Here is a 20,840-nt window from a genome sequence, read left to right on the forward strand (position 1 = left end):
TAGACCCTAACCATTAAAAATGAATGCCTAACCCTAACCCTAAACCTAACCATAACCTAATTGTAACCCTGACACTAAAACCACATTTTGAGCCTCAAAAAGGCCTTCAAACTTGTGAGGAACGGCGAGTGTGTCCTCATAAGTGCCTGTTGGTTCTCACAAGTATAGTAGAATGCAGATTTCGGTCCTCACAAAGATAGCTAGACAGGAACACATACACATGAAAAAAAATTACACACACACCTCCAAAGCCTTAACAAGCTTCTGGGCAAAGACAGCTGGTGTGTTCCAGGCATACTTTGCTATGGACATCAAAGAGAGACAAACAGTTACAAAATGATCTCAAGTGGAGTCCAGATGCTGCGCTGCCTCACAGCTGTGTTAGAGCCCATACTGTGTAAATCTGTTTTCACGTTATACTGCTCAATCAATCTTAAATCTCTCCTGATCTTAATGTACACAAGACGTGCTATGTGATGCACATTTCCTGCTCGCGAGAGGATTGATTTCATCGCTCACGTGACCTTTGATCTCACCCCACCCCCACCTTGAACAGAAAACACAATTAAAACTACATAAACTGATGAGGACAAACATCAACTTACCAAGGTCGATGAGACAATTTTCAGTGTCTCCTTTCAGCTCCTTTTTCAACACTGTGGGTAATTTGACATCCGTCTGTTTGCCAAATGCCTCCAACACTAACAGGTAAACAGACAAACTGGTAATTCTGAGTTATTAGACCAAAATCAAATATGTTGTTAAGGCTATGCAGCATATTTCATTAGCAACTGAGGAAATGAAAAAGCAGTTTTAAAATATTTATAAACATAAACATTCAGATTTTAGTGACCAGTGAAACATTAGGCTGAAGTTTTTAAAAAAAGGAGAAAACAAATACACCATTACTTCACACAACAGCAGTTTCGATTAGAAAATTTATGCAATTGTACAACAGATTTCAGGATCATCAGTTCAAACAACTCTATGCAAATGGAAGAGTATAGTAGAGCCTTCAAACCTAAGAACACTGTACTAAGTGTCCAGCATAGTGGTGGTAGCATCAGGCTCTGAGGCTGTTTTGCTGCCAATGGTATGTACATTGCAAGTGGAAGGGGAAAGAAGGAGGACTAGTTCCAAATTCTTCAACTTCACTTTAAATATCACATTTCAAAAACTGCTTTTGCAATGGATAAAGTAGGCCAAGATTAGCTCCTGGAATGGACTTCCCAAAACCCTGACTGTAATCCTGATGATACTTTGCTAAAACCGGGTTCATGTCAGGAAACCAGTTTAAATAAATGCTGCCAGTTCTGTTAAGAAGAACGGTCAAAAATCCAGCCAGAATCATGTCAGGAGCTTGTTGATGGCTACCAAAAATAGCTGGTTGAAGTACAACTTGCTCAGAGACATTTGACCAAATGATAGTGAGAGTGTATGTATATGTTTGAGCTTGTATGTATTTTGAGCCTATATGCAGATAAAAAGTAAAAAAGATTTCACAACTCTTGTAAAATCCAGACTGACTGTAACTGTATTGTTCTCAGACTGCTGGGTGTGTTTCGCCTCCTACCTGCAAGAGTTTGGTTCCACCTGTTTTTCCAGAAGTGCATTGTGTCTAATGAGTCAAACCCAACCAAGAAGAAGTGTTCACACTTTTCAAGAACTCACCTTTCCGGAGGTGAGGATAGCTGCGCTTGGTCATCAAGTCAATGAAGGTGGACACATTGAATCCGCTGCCCTGCTCACATAACTTCAGCAGCGTCTACAGACACACACAAAAAAATTGGATGATAATCATAAAGACTTATACTCCTTATAATAATTCAATAATTTATATTCCAAGTATTTTACCAAAAGTCAGACTTATTCTTCGCAACTATGCCATTGTTGCACCATGCAACAAACTTTATATATTTTCACTTGATGTGCATATGCAGACCCCTATAAATGCAGCATTTCCTACTCAACCAAAAGTCATGTGCCTAACTGTATCAGGAAATGGCTGAAGTTTTTTTTTTTTTTTTACCCACATAATTATGACTAATGAGTATTCCAGCTGTGAAAAATGAAGCCAGCACCTAAATGGAAATAACTGCAGTTCCTCTGGTGGCCACATGAGGCTGACTCTAAAAGGCAGCCATTGACTCCCACGTTAAAGTCCCTAGAATTACAACACTGAACAGTCTGATACAAAAAAACTGCTTTGATCTATATAGCCAAGAAGATTTTGTTTCAGCTTTAGTGGGTGAAATTTCAGCGTTTTACTAGTTCGTTGCTTAGCAGATAAAGCACAGTTTATGGGTGTAGCTTGCTAACCAAGTGTGCTAATGTCCACCAACATGTTCATTTGAATCAATGACTACGTCCATCTTTTATACCCTCTATGAATGTTACATTATGTTCACACACATTATGTTTGGCCAAATGCCACAGATAGGAACCGTTAAACTAGAGTTCTCAAAATATATTCTCACATAATTTGTTGACAACATAAAGTAGAATAGTTTAAGATTTTGTTTATGTGATTTTACCTTTGCGTCTTTTGAAACAAGATCATTGTCTACACGAGTGCTCTCATCTCTACCTCCACTTAGTAATTCCAGGAGGATCTTGGTGTAGTTGCCACTGGTCTCACTTTTAATAACTTCTTCCAGCTCTTTTTTGTACTCTGAGGAATCGGGAGAATTTCAGAATAAGCATCAGTTTACAACAATAGGATGGCCAAATGTGACTACAATAAGTCTAGCTTTCTAGCAGCTACAGACACTAGATATCTAAGATGTTGTATAAAATTCTATCTTAGTTCAGCATTAAGCCCAAACAACAACCATGTGATTTCACATGACTGTGACAACACCTTGTTTGAAGGCCTTCTTGATCTCCTGAATCTCTTGGTTTGTTCTTGTTGCCAAAATCTCAGTCAGAACTTCCTCATCTGTGCCCAAACCCTGTGGGAATAAATCAAATAACAGAAATAATAAAATCTATAAACAGTAAGAAGAAACATTTAAGGGCCCCTCAAACAGAATTACAAGTAAGTAGTTTGTTGGTTTTTTAATTTGTTTATTCTAATCTATGTTTAAGTTTTCTTTAACTGTGGCACAAAAATTACCTTAAGTTCAAACCCCAGACCTACAAACCAAAAGTGTGCTAGTGGGAGGGTTCTTGGCCAATACTGAACCAACTGGCAATTTTGTGATGACAATTTAATTCAGTTACTAATGACACAACCTAAATGATAAACTTAATCTAAACATGTAACGTCTCAAGTAACTGAAAAAAAACATCAACAAAAAACAACAACTATAAAACTGCTCTATGAATGAAAACAAAAGAAGTAATATTCCCCCAATCAAAGGTTTAGTACATAAACCACAGATCCTACCTTTGTGGCTTTCATGAGTTGGTAGGCATCATTCTGAGCTGGTGTCATGAGTAGTGCCAGACAGATGTCCTCCAAATTTCCTGTCAAGGCTGCTTTCAAATTATCAGTCAGCTTCTGCAACACACAAGGATGATCTTTCTGAAGGACTACTGTCCACTGTAATCATCTTCTGAGTTTTGATGCATTCTCAATTGGATGATTGAGAATGCATCAAAACTCAGAAGGTAAATCTCCAAAAGTTGATTCTGTTCATCTGGACGTAGCGTTTTGTGGGAGAAACGTTTCGTCACTCATCCAAGTGACTTCTTCAGTCTCAGCTGACTGCAGGTTTCCCCAAATCTTATAAACACAATTAAGGTCATGAGAATTTGCTTAATTAAGATTAAGGAACTGACCTCCCAGCCCATTGTTCCTTCAGTAGGCTGGTTTCAGTCATTATGCAAATGTACTGTTTATAAGATTTGGGGAAACCTGCAGTTTCCCCAAACAACAGAATCAACTTTTGGAGGCATCTTTTGAGTTTAAATTAAATATATGAAGGTTATCTTTTGTGATGTGAACACTGCGTTTGTAGACCAATTATGACTCAGTTATATGGTTGCTCAGTAATTGCTGACTTGTTATGCATTCAGTTACAGATAACAAGGGTTCAACACCCTTTAGCCTCTAGACAACCACTTTGAAGTGAAAGTGGCCTGGTGGTGGGCAGTCTGTCTCCTGCAATCACAGTCGCCTCAGCTCAGTCGATTCAGATATATTTCTATATAAAAGCAAGGTTGTTGAGTGTCTTTCTCATTTTGAAGTTAAACTTTTATCCTGCAGCAATGGCGTCAACATTTGTAGAGAAATTTCTGTCTCTGATCTATGAGGTTCTGGCTGGACTGTGAATGTGTGTAGATAATGTGTGTAGAAAGCAACAGGTTTGGTTTTTCACCAGCTACCAACTTGACTGCATTCATCCACCTAATTGCAGACTGACTCCTTTTTACTGCCAACAATTTCAAAGGCAACAACACTGCAAGTTTATTGAACATGGTCAAGTTATTTTGGTCATGCCAAAGTCTCCAGCAACCATTTTCTCTAGTGTGACTGTACCATTAGGGAGCTGGCAGGGTAAAGGCTGTTTCATGTCTGGTCTGACAGCGTCTGAGATGTAAGGTGTGACCGCCATGTTTGATTTTTGGAGCCAGAAGTCAACATATTCCCATGATGCACTGAGCATTTCTATATGTAATATTTTCCCAGACACTACCATTGTTCTCAGCCTCATGCTGTACAGATTTGAATATGGCAGAAATTAATTACTCACCTTCCCATTTTCCGTTTCATAGACTTCTTTGATCCTTTGCCTCTGCTCGTTGCTTCGCTTTACCAGGACTGCAATGATCGCATCCTCATTCACTCCTGTTGGGATGACAAGTTACATTTTACTGCAAGCACCACAAAATGATAAAATCATCCAAGCCAAAAGAAGCAAACTACCTCACACCCAATTCAAAATGGCAATAAACATTCGTTTTTTACGACCTGTGTTTCAGCTTTAAACTTCATATCGTCTAAATTAAAACAAACATAACGTGTATAATACATTAAAACGAGAGAGTCCACACGCACCTTTACTTTCAATGGCACGTCGAAGAATTGCAGTGTCGTCGCTCGCATTGAAGTTTGGATATGGAGTGACTGTTCCATAATAAATAGGTTTATCCTTATCATTCACCTAAAAGATCAGCCAAAATACAGACTTTAAAGGACTTTAAAAAGTTTATTCGCCAGCCAGTAAAATTCATATGAAATACAAATACTCAAGTAAGCAGACTTGGATGCAATATCCTCACAATATGACTCACTTTGACAGTGTCATCATCGGAGTTTCGGGAGAAAATGTCCTTCAAACGATCGAAGAATGGCATTTTTGCTTGGATGAGAGACTCAAAAACTGAAACAAAACTGTAAAGAGATAAGAGTAGAGGGTAAAGGTATGAAATTTAGCTCTGCAACCACCCTGACACTTCCTTTTAATCTCATTCTGTTTAGTCTTCTGTGATTGTTAGCAGCAGGTGTGTCACAGGGAGGAGCCACAAAAACTGCCACTCATCACAGAGATCACACTCTCCACAATGCTCTACCACAGACATACATACTCTGTTTTAGTCACTGTGTGTTTTTAGCCACTTGGCAAATATCTGTTCTTCTTTTACAGTATTTCTGTAATTGCCATCTAACTCCTGAACTCTGTTGCTGTCATTTCCGTCCTCACTCTGTGGCTAAACTGTCCTTCTCATTATAACGTTTGTCATTAAGTTATCTTTTTCCCTTTATTTATCCTGACTCACCTTTAATTCCTCGTAACAATAAGAAAATGGGAGTTCAAGTGTTTACATATCCAGCAAGAAACCCTCACCTGTGCTGCTGAAGACCGTCCTGCACTCTAGCTTGCAGCTACTGCACTGTGGAGCTCACTCTGCGGCGTCTCCACCCATCACTGTGCATTTTCACCTGCAGAGGTTTAGCCAATCATGTCATACCTCTCAAATTCTTTTGAGGCGAAAGATTCATATGCCTCTGGGACTGGTTGGACAACTTTTCAATTCAGACTATTCTGTACGTGTTACACTTTAATCAAACCACTTAGTTGAAAACAGTCGCACAGATTTTTTTGGACAATTATACCTTTAACACAGCCAAGTTAAAGATATAATTGTCCAAAAAAATCAGAATGAATCTCAACATTGTTGATACCAATCAAGGAATACTGTCAGGTGTAGTCTACATGAAAATGTTACTTAACCATACCTTTGTGGCACTCCCTTAATTCTTGCTTGAGTTTGGCGCCTTGAGTTGCAGTGCAGGTAATGTAGGGAACAGATTTCGAAAGAGAAGCATGTATATTAAAAACACTGCATTTGGTTCTGCTGCATTCATTTTAATGGAATGGTTGTTAGAGGAGGCCTAACCACAACGATATACTTTGCTCTTAATTGTTTCTTGTTGGTTAATTTTCTTTCACTTGGTGGAGCTCAGTGGGGGTTTTTTTCTCTGTGGTATCAGAAGGTTACCCTGCTGCTATAGATATAGTTTCTATATCAATAAATCTGTTTTTCCTACATGATATTATAAAATTAGAGAAAAGTAACAATTAGAGAAAAGTAACAAAGTAAAAAGCCAAACAAACTCTGCTGCCAGTAGTAGGGGAAAATTGAATGGCAAGTATGGGAATGTGCTGTAAGGAATGAGAATAATAACATACTATATAGAAACATATATAAAAGCAGGTGAACTGTTGTTAAGGTGTTAGTGAGCGGCTGGTGTTTTTCCGTGTCCTCCTGTGTTTCCCTGTAAACCTTATTAAACGAAATTAACGCAGTGTACTGTAACTCAGGACATGGTATTACTATAGTACATCCATACATAGAAAACATATTACAGTATTAAAACTAGAAAATTACAGTAATGCAATGTATCATCAGGTCATGGTATTTCTAGGTTAACATATTGTAAAATACAACATTGCTGCCAGTAGCCTGATGTAAAAGTGTAAGAAATACAGGAATCAGCTGTAATTTAGGCCATGTTTTGACATTAAAAAAATGTAACAGATAGAGATACAGATAAAAATAGATATGGTAATATATTGTAATTAATATGTCATGTTTTCAGTATTACAGACTACTATAACAGATTACAGATTATTACAGTGTTACGGCCAGGCAGCCGGTGTGTTTGCGAAACTGGCCCAAAAAGCAGACACAGAAGAGAGGAAACTAAGTATAACAAAAAGCAACCTGTTTAATAGGCTGGGTACATGAACACAAAACAAGGCAGGGCGAACAGGGGCATAACCAAACTAAACTAAATTGGGGAAAACTAAACTAAACATGAAAACTAGAAAGTGAAAATGAGAACATGAAATTGAACAGGTACATGCAAACTTTAGCGTGAAATCATCTAGACATGAACAGTAACTACAAAAAATCCTGAAACCTGACCTGAGACGAAGTGAGAAGGACATACTGCCTTCCTCTTCCCGCTTCACCACACCCCACCACACATGCAGAGCCTTCGGGTAAAGGTGTGTCACCAAGGTGCAGGGGAGACATTCTTCCTCTGTCCCCTTCTGGCCACCTGTGCCTCAATTTTATTCCACAACATAGACATCCACATTACTCAATCTCTCATAACACATACATATAGGACCTTGGGGTGGGTATGCTATACAACATCCAGAGGACCGTCTGCGTGTTCAAACTCACCTCTGGCGCCTCTGCCCACCTCTCAATTTTAAATGCATGTTGACATTGAGGGTTCTCGGGAGGGGCTGTGGAATGTGGAATGGTTGCCCCTCTGATAGTCCTCCTTGGGCTCTCGCGCTCTGGGGGCCCATGCCTGCTTCATGCCCTGGGGGGCAGGGCTATGGCTGCCCACCGTCTAGCAGATCGTTACATCGAGAAACATTTTGAATACAGGCGCGCTCACACACACAGGTGCAGATATGGGTGCTCTTAGGCGCAAACTATATCTTTCTTGGCTCCTACCACAAAGCACATTGTGCGCTGTCAGTTTTGCATGCTGCACAATAACATTCAATATTTCGCATTTACTGTTACTCATACTTATCGAGGTTATTGCTGTGGTGTTATGTTGATTGTGTTGCTCTCCTTTTGCTTGTTTTCTTTTTTTTCTTTCAACAGGTGATCCAGCTGGTTTGTTTTTTTTAGTGTCTTCTCTCACTGTCCCTCTTCCCCTCTGTTTTTCTTTCCCTCCCTTTCCTATACCCCAGTCATGTCTGTCCTGCCTGTAATAACTTAAATAATTAATAATAAATGTTTCATTTGATTACATTTTATATGATGAATTATGCAGAAAAAGTAGAATTGGGCTGTAAGATCTATTGCTTTGTTACCTATTCAAGTTGTGTATCATGTTTTTAAAAAGTAACTAAGTAACTAATTACTTTTGAAAAAAGTAATCAGTAAATTAACAGTATTATTTTTGGAAGTAATCAGTAATTAGTTACTAATTACTTTTTTCAAGTAACTTGACCAACACTGGTTGCCACATACTGTAGAGTAATGTAGGAAAATTGCTTCCAGTAGTCTACTGTAGAATAAATGAACCACACAATAATCTGATCTGTGGTATTATCCTGTAAAGTAGATTACACTACAAGAGCTGAGAGTAGGCCATGGTATCATTAGGATAACACAATGAAAAACAATACAACAGTAGAAAAAATATTAAATTAAAAGCTACACACAGCAAAATGTTGCCTGTAGTCAACTATAAAGGCCAGTAAATACAGAAATATACTTTAATTTAGGCCATGAAAATATTACCATACCAGAGTGCAAAATACATAACAGTAAAAGAACTGTAAATTTAACAGCAGCATACTGTAAAATGTAGACAATACAATTATGCATTATGATTAAGGACATGGTTTTATCACACTAGTGTAGTGTAATATATATAACAGTAGGAAAACTGTAAAGTTAACTTTAATACTGGCAATCATGTTGTTGTGTTTGCACATCTCTGTTGCTTGTGGGGCTCGCACACAAGAATTTCACTCGCAAGTGCTGTGCCAGTGTGCCTGCACATGTGATGTGACAATAAAAGTGATTTGATTTGATTTGATTTGATTACAGTAACATATTGTACTATACAATATATACTTGTATGAAAATTGTAAATAGGACTATTTATTTTTCCCAGTGTATTTATTTTTTATGTTCTTACAGTTTTACTACATGGCAATCAGTATGCATGAAAAAATAGAAGCAAACAAAGACTGTAAGCTAATATTTTACAAATGTTATTTTATAAATGTAAAATAATTTTATTGGAAAGCCAGTCTCATACAATTAATATAAAGTCAGTGTAAATATAAGAAAAAAATAAGTGAAAATCTGTGAAAGACATCGGAAAATGAACACACACTGTTTCTGCCTCAAGTAAATGAATGTATGTCTGTGTTGTAGGTAGATTATCTTCAAAATCATTACATTATTTTAACATTATTAACAAACTGATATTAAATCAGTGGCTAATATGGCTACTTCTATATAGTTTAACAGTTTGTGCACCCTTACAGTTAGGTGCAACTTAGCTTAACTGAGTGTTGAATATTATTATTTTCCAGCCAATCAGAAACAATGTGGCTGCGTATTTATCGTTAACCACGACTGTTATAAAAAAAATTCAAGATGAGGACGGCCAAACTGTTAAAATTAGTGTTAACATCCTTCTTTTGTACACAGCCTATGACTTTTTTAAAATAGCTGTGGACACAGAATCATAATTAATGTCGCTTCAGTGCCATCGTCACACTGAACGTTGCAACATCAGTAAAATGATCACAAATGAGAAGAATTTGCCTCAAAATGAAATCTAAACACGTACAAGACCGTAAACTAGCTGACAGTAGATGGGCTAACCCCTTTCCTCCATCGTCTTACTATGAACTTTTGCTTTCTTTATATGACTTTACGACTTATATATGACTATATATATGACTATATATGACTTTCCCCATTTTTCCTCTCCCTTTCTTTGTATTATTATGATCTAGACATGACACCAAAAATGCAATGTCAGATATACCAAGTTTAGACAGAACCAAGGGACATCCCATTTGGGTCATACATTTGCCTGAAAGGGCTAAATATGGTTGCAGTGTACCCACTAAGCAAACATAGATGAACTGTACTGTATGTTACAGATTATAGGTTCAAAATATCCAAAATATCTTTCCAGCTGACTTCAAGGAGCTATTAAAAAGTATTTAGTGAAATTAAGAAAGACTGAGGAATGAAAACCGCCTGCAGGAACATCAGTTTCTCCCACTGTTATCTCGGAGGGGGCCCTCTCCCACGGCCTCGACCCGGTCCAGCACCTGGACCTGGTCCAGGTCCTCTGGGTCCAGGTGGCCTGCTTACTGGCCCTCGAGCATTAGGGTTGGACGACGCTAGAGCCACATCTTTCTGCAGGTTAACACCTTTACCAGCTGTCCCGGGTTTTGTCTTTGTTGGTTTTGGTTTTGGTTCTTGCTCTGGTGGTTTTTCTGTTCAGAGAGAGAGAAATGGTTATTGTCCACGTTGTAGTCTAATCAGAGTTATGCTTTGAAAGTCAACGCGATCATCAGGATGTAGTTCTGACCAGGCTCTGGTGGAGCAGGGGGAATGAGGGATCGGTTCGGTAGAAGGTCCTCCAGGTCTTTCATGACCTGGTTGGTGGTGTCTGCATTGTTCCTTCGATTCTTCTCTTCATCGCGAGCCTGGATTAAAAAATAGAGTTAGGCATAATAGTTTTGGAGGATCTATTAGATGCACACGATATATTGCTAAGCCTGGTCTTCGAGTATGATATGCTATAAACAAGAAAAGTTTGGGAATTCCAGCTGGCTTGTTCATTGAGCAGAACTTTATGTGCCCTGAGGTGAAAATGAATGTCTCTACCAAACATCATGACCACTATCACTTGCTATGATATGATATTTTAACCTGTGTCTGACATTTCTGCTAAAAAGGTAGTAATCCTATAGTTTATGCAGTTCTCAGCTCTAGAGCAAGAGCCCTATTCAGCACGTGTGCAGAATGAACTTTGGACTTTTTCTACACACCATCTTCATCTTTTTCTTCAGCTCCATGTTGGAGTTTTGGTATGCCTCGGATACTGAGTTCAAATAATAGATGGCGAGTCTGTGAAAGAGATAGGACAGGATTCATTTTCTTTTTTAGTGGCTTCAAATGAAAAAGTGGGATTTTGAGTAATTCTACACCTGCATGTAGGCCAGAGTGTGGTTTTATGGGTGTTTACACTCACACCATGAGAAGTACAGCTGGTATAATGAGACCGGGGTTAGCTGCATAGCTAAAGAGTGTTCCCATGAAGGCCGGCAGGTCCAGGTCAATCGTCTCCATGATTATGTCAAACATCTTGTCCTTTCCACTGCAAACAATAACTTACTCGCTGCATTTCATAATAGCAATATAATAGCACTTCATGTATCTTTTTTTCGGATTAATATCTATGCTTTTTATCACCTGAAAGGTCCACAGTCAAACGAAGGTGGCAGCGTCATGATGGTGTAGACAACAGGTAACAGGCTAAGGAAGAGCACGAGGAGCAGGAGACCCATGTAGAAGTTGTTGGACTTAGAGGCCTTGAAAACTCTCTCGTGGGGGACGTTAGTGGCCATCACAGCCCAACACTGATAGTACATGGAGCTGAGGAGGCGGAGCACATTGATGCCCACCAGCCCGGGGGCATAAAATGCACCCATCCTTATATCAAAAAGGATCAAGTGAGCAGGTAAATACCAAAACAAGATTGATTTACCACCAGAAATAGGTCAAATTTAAAAACACTGAGTGGGAAGAAATATATTATAATGATCACAAAAATGGTTTCTCAGCTTTAGAGTGGCTCGATAAATACAAGGGTTGCAGGTCAGTGTACATGACGCTCATAGGTAAAGTAAAGTTTGTACCAAATCATGCCTTGATTGAAGACCAATCCAAGAACATTTCCACTGATGTCAAACTCGCCGTATGATGGCTGAAGTGATCAGAGACAAGTATTAGTTTCACAGCAAAACAGACTAGTGGGCCATAATATTTTTCAGCTAAATAAATTAATATAAAGGCACCAACTCTTGTCAAGTGGCCATGTCCCTAACTCCAGTATCCAGATGGATGAGTTATAAAAGAAATCATGAATCTTTTTGAAGGATGAAATTATCCAAAGAATGTTAAAATCATTTTTGGGCGTAGCTGTAACCATGTGTAGTTGGGTATCATACATGGGCGTCTACAGGGATTGACTCGCTTCTGGATTCTGTCTCAATTGGTCATTTATAGGAAGTGCAGTTATTGACCACTTACCTAATCCAATCAGACTTTGTTATAATCATTGGTAGAATGGCTAATAGTGAATCATTCTACAAACTATCTACTAGAATGAATGCAAGAATACAATTTTACATCAAGTTTGGTTTCATTTTGAGCCTGGCTCTTCCAGACGTTTCTTCCTGTTAAAAGGGAGTTTTTCCTTCCCACTGTTGTCAAGTATTTGCTCAGAGGGGGTCATCTGCTTTTTTTGGGATTTTCTCTGTATGATTGTAGGGTCTTTACCTTACCTTATAAAGCACCTCGAGGGGGCTGTTGAATTTAACTGAAACCTCTCTTATGGTGACAGTTTTTTTCAGGCAAATCCCTCAACATTCACGAAACTACCAATAGTACCAAGGACACTAGCAAAAAACACAACTAGAGAAAAATCCATTTGGATGGATAAGGTGAGAGCCAGTGTTTATGGCCACCACCTGCACGAACATTACTTTTATGGGGAAGTTGTCTTTTTGTTTTCACCTCTACACTTGTATTTTTTTTTCACATTCATTGGTTTATGATGGTTTTATAAACAATGCTTTATAATTCCTAACCAGAGAGATTAATATTTTTGAAGTTTAACAGACTTTGTGTTTTACTGTGATAATCAAGTGTCTTATAAATTTTTGTTGAGCAATGTTTCATCAAAGGTTTCATCAGATGCTTAATTCAAATATCCAGTGTCTGGTATTCCTAAATGAAATCCATATTATTACATGTTGTTTTTACAGAAGACATATTTACATCTCATGAAAGCAACAGGTGTGACTGAATGATTGCTTGATTCCATTTGGTCCTAATTTGAGGCTCCTCTTGTGCACGCTGGCTCAACATGCTATAGCTCACTTTGTAAATGTGAAATGTCCCCTGGGTAAAATGCCTCTTCCACCTCAAAAGTTACTACAATGTCCACAGATAAGAAGGGGCTGTGGAGTGTTTATATTAATTTAATTAAGAGACTTACAAATCCAGCCTCCAGGTCCCAGCACCAGCAGTAGTTAAGGAAACGTACAATCACAGCTCGGGCAAAGTCACCAATCAGGATGGTTAGGTAGGACACCTGGATGTCTGACACGGTCAGCTTCACAAACTCCTGGAACAGCACAGTTATACATAAATTTTAACACTTCTAATTCGTGCCGTTAAAAAATTCACCAAGCCTGTTAGTTTTCTGTGGTTGTGGTTTTACTTGTGATTGAGATGTTTATTATAAATGAAAATAAGTTGTCATTTGTACAATGCCCACTGCAGTCTCCCAGCATGGTCCTCTAATGACATCAGCTGGATCCATTGGAGGCGGGGTGGCTTCTGAGTCATTCATCAGACGTGAGTAGTTGGCGTAGTACTCCTTCATGGCCCAGATGGAGGCGTTCTTTATGGACTGCTCTTCCTCCAGCTGAAGGGAACAAAGAGGATAATCAGTCAGTAAATTTTCACACAGCGGACATATTGTTACAATTACATGGGTATATAACTCAAGGCCACTATAAAATATTGGCAGCAAGCCCTATTTTATACACAATGGAACATAAAATGTTTAACCTTTTCATGCATAGTGGTCACTACAGTGGACAGCTATTCAAAAGCTGTTTTCTTGTATTTGTGTCAGTGTTGATGTTATACTTGCACATAAACCACTACATTGGACACTGATGTGTCACTCAATACCCTGCCACTCACTGATCGTTTAGTGTTACTATAGATGTATGACGTGTTTCATTGTAATTATTGCTATTTAACCCTGTCATGCATAGGGATGGGTACCATGATGGCACCGGTTCTGATATAAACGGTAGTAACCAGACCGAAAAGCAGCGCACATTTCGGTGCTTTATTTTGGTGCTTTTTTTTCCTGAGCTGTGATACACTTCTAGCCAATCATTTTACGTTTCCGAGGATAGTAGGCGGGGCCAGGTACGTACGTTCTGTTAGAGCAGAGCTACAGATTAAAAATGTCCAAGGCGAAGCGGTCAAAAGTCTGGCTGTACTTCACAGCAAAATATGCAAACTCAGCAGCAACAAGTGCTTTAAGCTGATACTGTGATACTGTCAAAGGAGGTAACACCTCAAATCCGATGAAACACCTGGCGACGCATAGCGTTTTTTTTAAAAGCCCAGAAATGCGCCGTATTTGATAGCTTGCTGCGAGACCTCATACCGAGCACATCTACTGCGGGTGGGTTGCCTGTTATGCAACATCCCCCAAAAACACGAAGAGGAGAGTCCTGGCCCCTAGCCCTGCCAGTGTAGCAGACATGATGACGGATGATGGTGGCAGCAGCCGTTCTTCTCTGCGTGAGTAGCTAATTTACGTTGAGTAGGCTAACCACGTTATTACATTAATGCATGTAAGGTGAACTAGCAAACATCATCATAGCTACATGCGGCTGTCCTCTTGTTTGATGGCAGATGCTCCCTTCACCCTGGCTAAAAAGGCTAAAATGACCAAAGAAAAAGTGGAAAACAGTTAAACATGAGAGGTTTAGGACAAAGTTTGTGTTTTTTCCATTGTTTAAGCACTGCTTCCAGCCAAGAGTGATACCATATATGCCCCATAGCTGCAGAAAAGGCTAACATTGTTATATTTTTACAAAAAACAGCTGAACATGAGAGGTTTTTGGACGAAGTTTGTGTTCTCCATTCTTTAAGCACCGGTTTGAGCACCGTTTAAGCACCGGCACCGTTTCAAAAGTACCGATTTGGCACCGGTATCGGATAAAACCTAAATGATACCCATCCCTAGTCATGCATGAATTATGACAACCCCAATCAGGATTTTTTCTTAAGTATTTTTATACACCGCTTCATGCCTAAAGATGAATAAAAATACTTAAGAAAACAATCCTGATTGAGGTTGTCATAATTCATGCATGAAAGGGTTAAACTCAGACTTTGTAGGTGTTTATTCAAATATTAGCTCATTTTGAATTTGACAGCAACATGTCTCAAGAATATTGGGACAGGGGACAAAAGGCTGGAAAATTAAGTGGTGCTATACAGAACAGCTAATTAAGTTAACTGGCAACAGGTCAGTAACATGATAGGGGTAAAGATAGGCAGACATTGTCCATCCATCCACTTCCGCTTCTCAGGGTTGCGGGGTGAGAGGCAGGGTACAGCCTGGACAGGTCACCAGCGCAGGGCTAACACATAGACGGGAGACAACCAATCGCCCTCGCTTTCACACCAATTTAGTGTTTCCTATTAACCTTTTCCCACCCTAGATGAGACTTTATTGATCCCACGGCGGGGAAATTTCTGCGTTACCTCAGCTCAGCTGTATGTCTTTGGACTGTGGGAGGAAGCCAGAGTACCTGGGGAGAACCCATGTGAATGCAGGAAGAACATGAAAACTCCACAGAGAAAGACCCGGCCTGATGGCGGAACTGAACTCAGGGCCTTCTTGCTGTGAGGCAACGGTGCTAACCACCGTGCCATCATGTTGCCTGGCAGACATTGTTAATAATTCAGCTTTGTGATAATCTACAGTACATAAATTCATCAAAAGATTCAGAGAATGTAAAGAAATTCCTGTGTGCAAGGAACAAGGTCGAAATCAATACTGGATGCCTGTGATGTTTAGGCCTTGCTGCATTACAAACAGGTATGATTCTGTGAGCAGCTGGTGTCCTCAGTTCCCAGATGTTTACAGACTGGACAGGATGCTACCCAGTGATAAATATGGCCTTACGCCACTTTTTTCTTTTTAATTTTGTCAGTTTCAACATTTGATTTTTTTTTTTTATGTTTTATTGTGAATGAAATATAGGTTTGAGATCATTACATTCTAATTTTATTTGCATTTTAAACAACATCCCAGTTTCCCAGGAATTGGAGTTGTACATGCATTGTTAAATGTAAGATTTAGAGAAGCGCTAATGGATTCTAATGACTAAGGGTGTACACATTCAACCTTTAGAAATCCAGACAAAATAAATAAACAAGAAGAGTCTATAAAGTTTTGCTAGAGACCCTTAATTGGAAAAGATTCTCATTCAATTAAACAGTTTGCAATGTAGATGATGTACCCTAATGTTTATAATGTGCAATATTTATTTATTTATTTGTACAAACTGCAACAGCCAGAAAAATAAAATGTAAATCTTTACATGAGAGGTAAATTCTCAACATGACCAGTCAATTTCAGTAACATATGTAACTATTACTATGTCAGTGTGTTTCTCTACAAGGTTCAACTTTGGTTCAACTTTACCATAACAGAGATAAACGTGCTGCTGTCTAAGTGGACAAATTAAATGGAGACAACAGCTGCAATACCTTGGTGTTGACCTCATCAAACAGGGCGAACAGAAACGTGTAGAGGTTTCCGAGGAAAAGGGCAAAGATGCGTCCGAGCTGCCATTTGAGGGCGATCCGAGGATGGTAGTCCTCCAGCTCAGCAATGGTCTCAAACAGAGGTGGACACACCAGGCCCAGAAGAGACATGACAATCTCCATCTGAAAAAACAGTCAAAATTATTCATAAGCTTTTTTAAAAAAAATCTTCATCATCTTTACATGAACTGAGGTGAAGTATTCAACAGCATTGTGAGTCTGACCATTATTACCTCATTCTTCTCATACCAGCTGAGGTCGTCCCTTGTGGCAAACTCCTGAGATCTCTTCACCACAAAGTAGATGAGGTACCCACTGCCGCCGAGGCTACAGGTGATCAGGAAGTTAGCCAGGACTCTGAGGAACCTGCGCAGGTGGATGTTCTCGTCCTTCTGGTTCTCCTGCTCGTCCACAATGGACTCCTGTTCTTATCAAAACATGAGGGGAACTGACTGTCAGTAAAGCGCTTTTTATTATAATGAGCAGTTCTAAACCCTCAAATAACTAAGCTATTATAGAGACTAAAATCACAGATAAGGTCATTTATGATGCTATTATATTTCATACAGGAATACAATTTTTATTGGCCTTATTTATGTTTATCCTCACTGTTTACTTTATCTGTGATAGAGCTAAAATGTTCTCATGTCATTAATTATTGTTTTAAATTACATTAATGCCTAAAGGCTTCACCAGCAGTAATCTGGGTCTGTTAGCCAAGGATCGCTACAAAACATTATAAACATCGGAAGCTGTAAATTATAATATAATAATATGTAATAATATGATATAAAATAACACATACATATATTTTGCACAAGTTTCCTTGTTAGACCTATGGGTCAATTCCTGTAAAAACTGCAAAAATATTGTAAATGAAGTAGATTGGATGTTGTATATATTCCATATTGAGCATCCCGAAGGCTTTAGGATTGTTCTGGTTACCTTGAAACTGGTGGTGATGGAGGCGTACTTGTTGTCAGCAGTCTCCGCATTGCCAATGAGGTAATCCCAGCTGGTGAACATCTTCCAGGCGAAGGTGAAGTCTGAATCCTCCCCATCTCCACCACCAACGTCAGCATTTTTGGCCATTCTACAAGCAAAGAAAATAAAAATACCATACCTACTAACTCATCTTCAGTTTCTACATTATTTAATGATGATGATGTAATTTATAGTTAAAGACATATTTTTTCGCAAACTGCTCGGCGCTTTTGGATAAAAAGCAAATAAATGTATCAAAATATATCCCTGCATACATCCGATTTCTTAACTCTGCAATGAATCTGCGACCACCTGGTTTGTGATGTATATGACTGAACTGGCACGCATCCACACATGTACTGTACACTCACGTGCGGATCACAAGCATCAGGCTGTAGCCGAAAGTGCCAATGCCGACCATGAGGTAGGACAAAGGTAGCCTGAACTTCAGCACGCCGACGGTCCTCTGGTCGTTGTAATATCCGTAGAACAGCACTGAATATTTGCAGTACCCCTGAGAATGGAAGAAATGTTATTTTGGATGCCATGTTTTCTCACTTATCTTCTTGCCTATAGATCCAAAGGGGTAATACTGAAAATAGCAGAAATTTAAATGACGAGTTGCTCTGCCAGAGATCTGTCAGTTATTGTGTGCCTGTCTGTGTCAGGTGGTTTTCAATATATATTATAATATATATATTAAAAAAAAACTTTTCTAACTCTTCAGATCATTATGAGTGCTCAAACACAGGAAAAGTGAATATTCATTCCAACTCAAGTGACTTTGCTTTAGCTAAAACATCTTTGATGGATCACCAAAGGTTCCTGCATATAGAAAAAGAAAATCACGCAAACACATGCGTTCAACGGCAGCACATTTACAACAGCCTCACAGCACACACAGACTTATAGGACACACACGCAAGCCATGCTTGTTCATATTAGTGAATATACACACACATAGTCAGACTTATGGAGCCTCTCTTTCTATTTACAAACAAGTGATGTTTCCACATTCTCTTCACCTGTCTAAACGAAACACCCAGCCTACATCATTAGACATACACACACAATTATGGGCACACTAAGGTTTGTCACATGGAATGTAAATGGAGCTGGCACCAGAGAAAAAAGGTTAAAGATATTTAACCAGCTTAAAAAACTACAGGCAGATGTTGTTTTATTACAAGAGACTCACAGGCCAGTCACAGGTTTAAACGAACTTAAAACACCTGAGTTTCCTAATATGTTTGCAGCCTGTTATAATTCTAGACAAAGGGGACTAGCAATTTTAATACATAAAAATGTTAATTTTACAGTACTCGATACAGTTATAGATCCAGAGGGCAGATTCCTTATTATTAAATTATCAGTATTTAACAAAAAGCTATGTATTGTAAGTATATATGGTCCAAATGTTGATGTTGACCCTCATTCTTTCACAGATTTTTTAGTGCATTCTCTGAACACCTTGATTGCACACTTATTCTTGGAGGCGACCTCAACCTTGGACTAAATGAAGAAATGGATAGGCTCAACACAACAGGAACTCAGCGCAATTGGCAGTCCACAAATATAATCAAACAGTTTATGAGCGACTATGGTCTTTGCAATGCATGGCGCTCCCTTCACCCCACCAGTAAGGAATATACTTTCTTCTCACATGTCCATCACTCCTACTCTCGTCTGGATTATTTTTTGGTCAGCAGCTCACTGCTGAGTGACATTTCAGATACTGAGATTCACCCTATAGCTGTCAGCGATCACGCTCCTGTATCTTTAACACTAATACAAGTGGGTTTAGAGCTCTGGGTAGCTCCCCAGCTGGGTCTAGAGAGTATTTTAAATTCAGGGAATTTAAAATAGAAAGTAGCTCGTCCACAGAAGGACTGGTAGCTCCCCTTACGATAAGGGTTTAGATCGCGCGAACAGGTGTGAAATGTGTGTGTTTAGTTAGTTAGTTAGTTTGTTTGCTTGTTTTAATCAATTTTAAATCATGCTTTTTATTTGTTTTTGTTTCTAATGTCTCTGTAAAGCACTTTGAATCACCTTGTTGTTGAATTGTGCTATACAAATAAATTTGCCTTGCCTTGCCTTGCCTAATACATAAGAAGAACGCTGCTCAAAGATGAAGACTTTATTAAATATTTTAAAAAAGAGTAGACTATAATGACACTCCCAGAACATCAGCTTCTGTTCTATGGGAAGCAGGGAAAGCTGTGATGAGAGGTAAAATAATTTCTTTCTCATCACACAAAGAAGAAAACAAAAATATTCAGAAAAAACATCAAATCCTTAGAAGAAGCCTACGCGTGGGACCAAGATCAAGAAATAATGAACAAAATATGCAAAACAAAACTAGAATTAAATGAAATTATTAATTTAAAAAAACAGAATTCCTAGTACAAAGACTTCGCTTGCAGAATTTTGAACACAGTAAAAAATCAGGTCGATTTAACCAGTTAAAAATAAAGAAAGAAAAAACAACTATATGTGCTGTTAAAGATTTATCTGGAAACACAATATATGACCCTGGAAGAATATACAACATTTTTAGGGATTTCTATGAAACTCTATATTCACCACAAATAAACCCGTCTAAAAATGAAATTGATCAGTTTCTTGACAACGTAACTCTTCCAAAATTACTAGACAGTCAAGCAATGGCACTGGAATCACCACTGACGCCAGGTGAACTCCAGGAAGCCCTGATTAGTATGCCTAATAATAAGGCTCCAGGCCCAGACGACTACCCTGCAGAATTCTACAAAGAATTCTGGACAAGTTTGGCACCAGTATTCCACAGAATGTTGCAGGAAATCAAGGAAAATGGCAGACTACCACCAAATATGAATTCTGCCAACATTAATCTCCTGCTAAAACCAGGCAAAGACCCTTTATTTCCCTCAAGCTATCGTCCAATATCCCTTATAAATGCAGACCTCAAAATAATCTGCAAAGCTCTCTCAAAAAGATTAGAGAAGATAACCCCCCTCTTAATTCATCCTGACCAAACTGGTTTCATAAAAGGTCGGCACTCACAGCTCTGGCACTCATCAACAAACGCACGTAGATTACTTAATTTAATAGACCACTCATGCAGTAAAAACATTGAAACCACAACATTATCTCTAGATGCAGAAAAAGCGTTTGACAGAGTTAACTGGAAATTTTTATTTGGTTTTGGATCCTCTTTCATAAACTGGCTAAAAAATATTATATAATTCCCCAACAGCTTGTGT

At 38.8% G+C, this 20,840-nt stretch overlaps 2 protein-coding genes across 2 annotated transcripts in view; both read right to left on the reverse strand.

The window, feature by feature from the left end:
• LOC102193726 (annexin A1-like) overlaps positions 1–5,846 on the reverse strand; it is a 7,029-nt gene extending 1,183 nt beyond the window's left edge. The window contains exons 1-10 of the mRNA XM_005725567.2: positions 5,793–5,846; positions 5,239–5,338; positions 5,003–5,108; positions 4,698–4,792; positions 3,389–3,502; positions 2,861–2,951; positions 2,535–2,671; positions 1,672–1,765; positions 606–701; positions 244–302 (exon numbers count right to left, since the gene is read on the reverse strand). Of these exons, the coding sequence (XP_005725624.1) occupies positions 244–302; positions 606–701; positions 1,672–1,765; positions 2,535–2,671; positions 2,861–2,951; positions 3,389–3,502; positions 4,698–4,792; positions 5,003–5,108; positions 5,239–5,301 (855 nt within the window). The 5' untranslated portion in view covers positions 5,302–5,338; positions 5,793–5,846. The remainder of the gene's footprint in view (positions 1–243; positions 303–605; positions 702–1,671; positions 1,766–2,534; positions 2,672–2,860; positions 2,952–3,388; positions 3,503–4,697; positions 4,793–5,002; positions 5,109–5,238; positions 5,339–5,792) is intronic.
• A 4,390-nt stretch (positions 5,847–10,236) lies between these two features.
• The window catches only part of tmc2a (transmembrane channel-like 2a), an 18,413-nt gene continuing 7,809 nt past the window's right edge, over positions 10,237–20,840 (reverse strand). The window contains exons 10-21 of the mRNA XM_013908911.1: positions 17,970–18,112; positions 17,560–17,707; positions 16,848–17,036; positions 16,558–16,737; positions 13,517–13,675; positions 13,244–13,372; positions 11,880–11,947; positions 11,434–11,673; positions 11,213–11,338; positions 11,010–11,088; positions 10,524–10,664; positions 10,237–10,437 (exon numbers count right to left, since the gene is read on the reverse strand). Coding sequence (XP_013764365.1) covers positions 10,237–10,437; positions 10,524–10,664; positions 11,010–11,088; positions 11,213–11,338; positions 11,434–11,673; positions 11,880–11,947; positions 13,244–13,372; positions 13,517–13,675; positions 16,558–16,737; positions 16,848–17,036; positions 17,560–17,707; positions 17,970–18,112 — 1,803 coding nt within the window. The remainder of the gene's footprint in view (positions 10,438–10,523; positions 10,665–11,009; positions 11,089–11,212; positions 11,339–11,433; positions 11,674–11,879; positions 11,948–13,243; positions 13,373–13,516; positions 13,676–16,557; positions 16,738–16,847; positions 17,037–17,559; positions 17,708–17,969; positions 18,113–20,840) is intronic.

The sequence above is a fragment of the Pundamilia nyererei genome, unplaced genomic scaffold (assembly GCF_000239375.1).
Source record: "Pundamilia nyererei isolate P.nyererei 1_Seehausen unplaced genomic scaffold, PunNye1.0 scaffold00016, whole genome shotgun sequence".
Classification (NCBI taxonomy): domain Eukaryota; kingdom Metazoa; phylum Chordata; class Actinopteri; order Cichliformes; family Cichlidae; genus Pundamilia; species Pundamilia nyererei.